Source organism: Rhea americana, unplaced genomic scaffold (genome assembly GCF_003343005.1).
Source record: "Rhea americana isolate MKP2758 unplaced genomic scaffold, rheAme1 scaffold_99, whole genome shotgun sequence".
Classification (NCBI taxonomy): domain Eukaryota; kingdom Metazoa; phylum Chordata; class Aves; order Rheiformes; family Rheidae; genus Rhea; species Rhea americana.
Genome location: NW_028187188.1, coordinates 871,200 through 880,018, shown reverse-complemented (window position 1 = coordinate 880,018; position 8,819 = coordinate 871,200). Strand labels below are relative to the sequence as shown.

General features: G+C 43.8%; 1 protein-coding gene across 1 annotated transcript; it reads left to right on the top strand.

The window, feature by feature from the left end:
- Positions 1-2,951: 2,951 nt before the first annotated feature.
- On the top strand, positions 2,952-8,525 carry LAMTOR3 (late endosomal/lysosomal adaptor, MAPK and MTOR activator 3). The gene is made up of 7 exons (XM_085325633.1): positions 2,952-3,058; positions 3,170-3,218; positions 3,469-3,503; positions 4,278-4,336; positions 5,232-5,365; positions 6,609-6,672; positions 7,687-8,525. Exons 2-7 carry the CDS (start codon positions 3,210-3,212, stop codon positions 7,758-7,760), a joined length of 375 nt encoding a protein of 124 aa, XP_085181759.1. The 5' UTR covers positions 2,952-3,058; positions 3,170-3,209; the 3' UTR covers positions 7,761-8,525.
- Positions 8,526-8,819: the final 294 nt, after the last annotated feature.

Sequence of the window (8,819 nt, the reverse complement as noted above, 5' to 3'; positions counted from 1 at the left end):
TTTTTAAGGTTGTTTGCTCTGTAAATTTCATTCATCCTCTGAGTTGTCATTATCCTTTCTTTGTGTAGATCTTTCAAACAGAGCAGGAAAAAAGCGAAATGCAATGGTAAAACCAAACACTGTTAGAGGAAATCCAGTCAATATACAAATTCCTGAAACTGTAATTTACAAGTACTAGCTTCCCAATTGTTTAGATCTGGTCAATAGACCATGGTCWGTTTTGCCAGAGGAAGCTTGGTCATGATGATTCATGATGACTGCAGTCAGATGACTGGCAGGCCCTGGCTTGTATTGCTATTTTACCGTGAATTTACTATAACCTTGCAAGCATCACTCACCTCCGGCCTTTGTTTTCCCCATGGTCCTTTTTAACCACAGTGGGGAGCCTGGACAAAAGGTACCCCATAACAAATATAAAACATTATCAGCAGTGCCATATTTGAAGTGTGATCTAACTATTTTTCAGAGCAAACAGTACAAATGTAATAAATATGGGAAATAAATATGCCATTATAAACCCTCCTCCCCATGTATCTATTCTCTGGGATAAGTGAGACTTCCCAGTCTGGCAAGGATTAAGCCTGAGTGTCAGATTTCTCAGGATTTTCAGAAGTCGTATTAAGATGTAATATTTAGTTATGGTGCTACAGTTCTTCATGCAAAATATATTTCTCCCTTCAGGGCTGAGTTTGCAAGCACCGACTCTATGTGTACATAGSCTGTCACTGGAACTGGAGACAAGATGCCTGTTAACTTTAAAATGCAGGAGTCATCCCATAGATGCTCCTGCATAGCTCTCAGTGAGTACTCAGTGTAACWGAGAAAAGTAGAATGAATCATTTAGGATAATGCCACCAAATTTTAACAACTCTCTTGCTACATTTTTAGTGTATGGTAAGAAATATTTTAATAAATRAGTGAACCAAGGTTTTTGCATGTGACATTTTCAAAATACTACCAGATGCTCACATATGAGAATTTTATGGGGAGCTCCTTAAGTGTTACTTAAGTCCCKTACCAAATTGCTACATCCTGTATTTAGGAAGAGGCATAGATTCTCATAGAGATCTGCCTTTTTTTATAGAGCTTTTCCTCTGTGATTTGCAAAATTGACTTGTAWCTGGTTATTCTGGGTTTTTTTTGTAGACCTCACAAGACCTGTAYGTTCCGAAATGAGCAAGTTTCAGCTGAGCATCTTCTTTATTATTCTGAAGCTCTAGTATTGGTATCCAGACAAAATCTCATCAGTGCTCAGTGTGCAGCAGCTCTCTTCAAGAGAAGGAGCACTGTTAGATGCCCAACACTGTTTGAAATCTACTGCTATGATCCTAGATTCTGATACAAGGGGAGTTTTAACGTAGATACACAGTTACCATTTTCACTCAGTGAGCATCTAGTGGATGAATCTTCCTTGTTTCCTCACCTTAGTTTGTTACATTACTAGTCTGCAGGTGCATGGCTCGAGGGACTAGATCCAAAAGTAGGAGTACATTTACAGGACATGAGCATCTTTGGAAAAGTAAAACTAGATGTAACTAGGCTGAGCAGAAATGGACATTTCATTTTTTGATCCTTAAATGCATGAGGGGGATTTTCCAAAACTGTTCTATTTTCACGAGTCTTCCTAGAAGATGAGCTGTGGTGCTTAGTGGAAAAACAGAACTCTTGGTTTTGCTTGGTGTTGACCACAAGAGAAGAAACATCTGATTTCTATGAAAATAGCCAAACTTCCCAAAGTAGCTGATTGCAGACAATAGTTGTTTATGTTTTAATTCTGTTTTCATTGAAACTTGTGCAGCATCTTGTCTGGAGTTGTCATCAGTGTCCTAAACTGAATTAAACAGCTGGAGCCTCATGCATTGGACGGGAAAAGCCCGAGGGGCTTTGGGGATCGCAATTCAGGTTACAGCCACTTATGCTCACAGAAAAGCACCAGGTTCCTTCCCTTCCTCTAGTTAAATCTGCTGCTGCCACAGAAATGCTTTTTCTGCCCAGATGGTGAAATAGGTAAATCGACCAAGCAGTCGTAGGAGGAAAAGCTGCTGGAGAGGGAAAAAAAAAAAAAAAAAAAAAAAAAAAAGTGCTGATCTGGCTGGTGAAAAGTAGCTGGTAATCTTGCAGTAGCTTCCTAGCTGAATTTTGTAATCCTTACAGAGAAAATTTGAGATTTCAGACTCCCTTCTCAGTTTTATTGTCACTGCTAATGATAGGAATTTATTCCAATGTGTCTGGTTTCTTCTAAGCATGAATTTTTTTAAAAAGTCCTTATATTTAGGGTTATGCAAAGTGTGTTTTTTAAAGGCCTTTGCATGTATAATTTCCTTGGTTGGTATATAGTTTCTTTCAGATTCCAAGGTTCACTGGTCTTGGGGCCACTGTGAATACGGTGCACACACGTGTATAGGTGTACAGATTTTTTCCGGCTAATACCTCCAATTCTGATTGTTTTATATATTTTTGCTGTAAGTTCGCACAGTGCAGACAGTGAAAACTACCCGGCCAACTCTGACAGCTCTGGAGGCGATTCTCTTTAAAAGAAAGTGCGTTTTTTTTTTTTCTGGTGAGCGGGGTGTTTCCCTGGCAGGGCGGTTCCCGAGGTGAAGCGAGGCCCGTTTTCCTGAGCAAGCTCACGACGTGCAGTAGCATTTCTCCGCCAGTACGTGGCATTCTCGGCGTGCGGCACGTTGCTGGCGCTGCTGGCAATATTTGGGAGCCTGTGCCTGAGCTTGAAGCCCCTTTAAAAACCCCGGCGAAAGGGGCTACTCAGCCTTTTAGCGCAGGAGACCCCCGGGAAAATTCAGTATTCTTGCACCGGGGAAAGCGGGTGCAGCCAAAGGACTCYCCCGACGGGAAACGCGCTTCATCTCCTGCCGCCGGCGCCGCGTTTGGCCCCGCCGGCGCGCCGTAGCCGCGCCGGGGTCGCGCATGCTCGGTAGTTGTCAGCGGGACGAATGTGGCGCTGCCGCGGCGGGGACGCGCTTCCGGGGCTGTGGCGGCCGCGCCGTCACGCGATAGCGGCTTAAAGGGGAAGTGGCGGCGGCGGCGGCCGCGCAGGCAGGTGAGCGCTGCGCTTCCTCCACCCATTCCCTCAGCCCCTTCCCCCGGGCCGCCCGCCCGCCCTTCCTGGGGCCGCCGCGGCGCCGGTGACCGCTTGTGCATTGTCGCGCAGGGCCGCGGAGGTGGCAGCAGCGCCGGGAGGCCCCCGAGCCATGGCCGACGTAAGTGCGGGCCGCAACCGGGCGCGCGGGCGGCGGGGAGAGGGGCGCCGCCGTTGGGGCGGCGGTTGGGCGCGCGRGCAGCCGTTAACGGCCGCCGTCGCGCGCCGCGGGGAGCCGGGCCCGCCGCACGGGCGGCCGGGGAAGGGGCAGGGGCGGCGGCGTCGCCGAGGGCTGAGGGTCGCCTCCGTTTGAGCGGCTTCCGCGGGCGGTTTCCGCGGAAAAGCGCCTTGACGCCCGCCTCTCCCTTCAGGACCTGAAGAGGTTTCTCTACAAGAAGCTGCCGAGGTAAGCGCGCCGCGCCGGGGCGTTTCGCAGAGCGCCGCGTTTGCTTAGTTGTGTTGCGGTGCAGCGAAGGTAGCAGCGCGGTGGCTTTCGGAAGCACCCGTGCAGCGTGGCTGGCTCGGTGTAAGCCGCTTTTAAGCCGCGGCAGAGCCTGTCTGCGCGGCGTTTGCCTTGCTCGTCGGGGACGTGGCGAAGCTGAAGGTTAGCGCGTCTCTTTGGTGTGTAAACAAGCTGGAAGTACCTTTAGATGAAACCAGCGTGGCCTTGTATTTGCGCGTTTGAAAGGAAGTTTAAGTGTGCTTCATGGCTTCTCAATGAGAAGTGGGGGAAAAACGCCCTTGGTGACTCAGTTTCAGAGTCTCTGATAACTCATTTTCTGGTGATCGCGAATTATTAGTATTATTGAACAGMTGCAGTCAGGGAGTACGTGCAAAGGCAGTAAAACTTACCCTTAGTAACTGTGTGCTATCTAAAGTCTCTTGCTTGAATAATGAAGTTTTTTGCAGTAACGTTCCTCTCTCTGAAGCTAAAAGTTCCGCACTACTTTCAGTATTTTTATTTTACGTTCCTCGTTTAACTTCTTTCAAGAGACCATGGTTCTTGAGTAGTGTCTATTTTACAAGTCTATTCTAATTAAGTAGCAGTTTCACAATAGGCAGAGTTTATTGCAGYAATTTTTTCCATATTACTTTCTTTGCATTCTTGCATGTTTGTGCAGAAAAAAAGTTCTTTGCCACTCATTACTCTTCATTTTCAAATTTTCTTCATTTTCTGCAGCGTTGAAGGTCTTCATGCTATTGTAGTATCAGACAGAGATGGTGTGCCTGTTATCAAAGGTAAACTTCAGCTTCTCACTGTGCACTGCAAAGGAGCTCTTGATTGAACAGCGGGGCAGTTGGGGAGTTTTCCTGAAGAACAGACTCTTCTACGTTTACATATGGAGTCTGTGAATATCAGAGGTTGAAGATTTGCGTTAAATTTTTACTTTAACAGTCAATTGTATACCTCTTTAATTTAGTCTTTTCATCCGTTTGTGTATATGCGATGTTCCTGATATTGAAGTCCGCAGGAATTGGCCTGTTCTGCATCATCAGTGAATATGGTTGGAATGCTATAAGATATTTATGTCTTAAAATCACTTGCAGGTTGTTATAAGATGCTAGGAGAGAGCTTAGCAGTATTTTCTTAGCACAGCGACTTGACTGATCTGTTTCCAGAAGAAATTGCACATGACTCTTACATATTTTTTGTGACTTTCTTTTTTCCAGCASCATCGTTTGTATTGTATTTCTGCAGTCCATGTTTAAGATATAGGTAGAATAGTTTAAATATGCAAAGATTCAGGTACCTGCAGATGTTTATGTCTCAAAGTACTTAAATGTCTAGATTTTGCACACCTTTACCAGCCTTCATGCAAATGAATGCTTGCCAGTGTGGGATGCTGAACCAAAGCAGCATTAACACAGGCTGCACACCACAAAGGAAAAGAATGTTTCTTAGGAATGCTAGGAAGGGTGCTGATGAAATGATCTCAGGTCACTTACTGAATATCAACCCATGTACTGCTTTTGAAGATTGTCCCAGAGCAGTTAGTTGTTGCGGAAATGTTGGGGAACAAATAATGCATCTTGTACACCAAATCTACATTTGGGACAGCACTAAGCTGGGTAAGGATTTGTAATGTAGACATAGATACCATGTAAAAACAAAAATGGTTGTATTTTATTCCAGTTGCCAATGATAATGCTCCAGAACATGCACTTAGACCTGGCTTTCTGTCCACCTTTGCCCTTGCAACAGATCAGGGCAGTAAACTAGGACTTTCGAAAAACAAAAGTATCATCTGTTACTACAACACATACCAGGTGAGGAACAGTGTTGCTTGTTCTTACTGACTATAGCAATTCCTATGTTGAGAAAGGGGAGGGAAGGTTGTTCAAGCTGTGCTAGATTTCTAGTAGGCTGCTATTAAAGTATTCATATACATTTTATTTCTCATACCACTTAATGCTGGCTAAGCTAAAGTCTTGCAATCTTTTTCGAGCTGCTTTTGTGTTTCTCAAACCTGAGAAGGAAGGTTTGCTCATTGAAACTGGTGTGTTTTCCTGAACAGACAGTAATCAGCTGTTTGCTGCAGGTGCTGTTAAATGGCCTTCAGGACTCATTATGATGGGTTAATGTTTTCTTTTTATAAACAAATATTTGTGTGTTTATGATCAGAGACACCTATAAAAAACTTAAAATAAGCACATCCAGCTTTTCTCACAGTTAATCTTGCTGTAAGTATGACTTTAAGAAAAGAAAGTTTTGAAATACCATTCACAAGTTTTACAAAGTGGATATTTTATTTGTGTTCTGGAATCTGTCATCCAATAAGTTTCTGCTCCTTCTGAAGTTCAAGTGGTCTTGCAAGCTTTTCAGTATGGCTGCAGTAAACTGGCCAGCCGTTTAGGCTGCAGTATACAGCTTTGTGTGCAAAATAAATGATTGAATGAATTATTTTACACAAGGCACGTATTGCTTTGATTCTCAACACTACTAATATATTGTTGTGCTCACCATGTGAGCCACCCGTTTAAGGAAGGGAGGAATACTGCCCTACACAGAGTGCATTTTAAAACAATAAACCTATGGGGGCAGGCTTAGGTCAGTTGGTTAGAGTGTGGTGCTGCTAATGCCAAGGTTCAATCCCCATACGGGCTATGCTAAGTGTTRGACTAGATGATCTCTAGAGGTCCTATCCAACATTACCATTCTGTGATTCCTGTGATTCCTATCTGCTCTCTTGATGTCTATGGAAAGTGTGGTCTCCATAGAGTGCTCTGTAGCTTTTGCAGTTGAGTTATTTCAAGTAGATAATGCTACAGAAAATGAGAGGGAAGGAARTGCCAGGCTTTCTAAGAACCAGCTTCATGTACTGTGGTAGAAGCTCTGGGGTRTTTTTAACTAGGAATCTTAAGAAGATATGCTTAAAAGCCAATTCTATGGTTTTCACTCCTACTTGCCTTTTGAATTGTGGAGGCTACTTGTTTCAGAAAGAGCTTATGTAGTAAAGCTTTGACATACAAGGTATCTTGGCTGTTCCCTGAATGTTGTTTTTCCTTGCAGGTGGTCCAGTTCAATCGCTTGCCTTTGGTAGTAAGTTTCATTGCTAGCAGCAATGCCAACACYGGTATGTCTTCAGATGTGTTTTAAATATTATGGCCTTTTTAAGTCCCAGATGTTTGAATAATTGCAGATAAATTACCRGAATTTATGAAGGAATATGAACTTTGCTCCTGCTGTGAATTTTGTCAGAAAGAGTGTTGTGAGGGGCCAAAAGGAAATGCGTASGTAAAAATTCCTAAAGGTTCTTGATGACTTGCTGGAGATGCTACTCCCAGTTAGAAAGTAGCTTGTATCTCCTGTGTTTGACTTCATCCTTGCTTATGTGAGAGAACTCACTGCACTGGCAGTGATAGTATAGTATTAATCAGTTGTTTTCCATTAGTGCCACATAAATAGACTAAATCTTTTTTTTTTTTTTAAGAAGAAAAAATAAATCTGTCAATCTTTAAGTTACTCTTCTTCAGGCTTCTATGCCTTGTACTTCCTGCCCTTGTCAAATGGTTGGACTTCTGGGACAGATGCCCTCTTGGTTTTCAGAGAAAACATCTGTATCCTGCTAAATCAATAGTGGCAGTTACTGCCACCAGCAGTGACAAAGCTAATGCAGGGCAGGTTATGTCCTGCGGTAACACACGCAGCTTCGTCTTCTCAGTTCTCTGGGCAGGCAAACCCTTGAGTGAGGCACCTGGATTTGCTCACAAGGGTATTGGCTAATGAGGGGGGGAGAGAAGGAGGGCAAAGGGGATTTATTTCTGGCACAGCTGTTTGGCCCTGGATATCTCTGGGAAACAGCAGGGCACTAATGGAGAAGGGGGAGAAGTACAAGTTGCAGTGGGTCTGCTCCTGCTGGTGCCCGTGCCTTGRGCCGCCCCTAGGAGCAGGCCCTGGACCCTCGAGGTGCTGTTGGGATCAGTTGCCTCTGCCTCTCCCACAGGGAGCAGTAAGATGGAATGAAGTGTTCTGTATGTCATGTCATGAGACACTTCCTGTGGCTTTGAAGGGGAGGGAGCTGTGGGTTTTGGAGGGAAGCTTTTCCAGTGGGTCATCTGACAGGATGTTCTGTGTCTTCTTTTTTCAGGGTTGATTGTAAGTTTAGAGAAGGAGCTCACTCCCCTGTTTGAAGAACTGAGGCAGGTTGTTGAAGTTTCCTAACCTGACGGCATAGCTGAAGTTCAGCATCTCTTTGCAACCCAGTGGGCAGAAAGATTCAATAATCCTCAGTTGAGTAACACACTTCAGAAGAAATACCACATCTCCCTAGTATACTAAGTAAGAATAAATTGTACATAGTACTGAATCTGAAATGATCTACTAGTGTGTTGTAGATAGATGTTATTTTAGGCCACATTTCTTGTATTGTGCAGTACTGGAGAGACCACCAAAATAGCTCCCATGGAGTTTAGCTCAGCCAGCTGAGCCATATCAGCATGATACTATGGATTCAAATGAGCAACCTGCAGGTCCTTTGCTGTACAGAGAATTAGGCATACAGCAGGACTTATCCTCTGATTAGTTACCACTACATACTGAAAAACGATTTAATTGGTTACAAGATACTATCAAAGATGTGGTTTAAAAATAATATTGTGAAAGCAAGTTTGCTCGCAGTGACTTCTCAGTACAATCAATAAATACCCCATATTTCTTAGATTGGTGATGCTTTGGAAAAGGAGTTCTATTAATCTACATGTCAGCTGCATCCTGCTTCTATGCAAGAGCTGTTTGTACAAAAGATTTTGCTTCAGGGGTTTTCCTAGTGCCCAATCTTTCACTTCATGGGTTTTTGTGTAATATAAGTGTGACATTCTTATGTTTCATACTCTTTGTGTGCGTTCATTAATGGTGACTCTCAGCTCATTTACCCTTGGTTTTCCTAAGTAAATAAATCTAAATAAAATAYAGTATTTTTAAATGACAGAGCCTGGTCCATTTTTCTGTTGTGCCATAACATTAATGTAATACATCAGACTTTCTGTGCAGAGATCAGGTGTCAATTGCTTGTACAAAACTTGGGAGCTGTCAGGCTAAAAACTAACCAGCATGTCTTTTGGTCAGATCTTACAGATGGTATCAAAGCCCTATGACAATGTACAGGTGTGGAAGTTGATGTTTGGCTGATTTCCTATTTGTGAGGCCACTGGGGATGAATCTCGTGTCCTTTGCCCCCATCGCTCTGAAACAAAGCCCTCCCTCTCCACCCCAGTCCAAGAG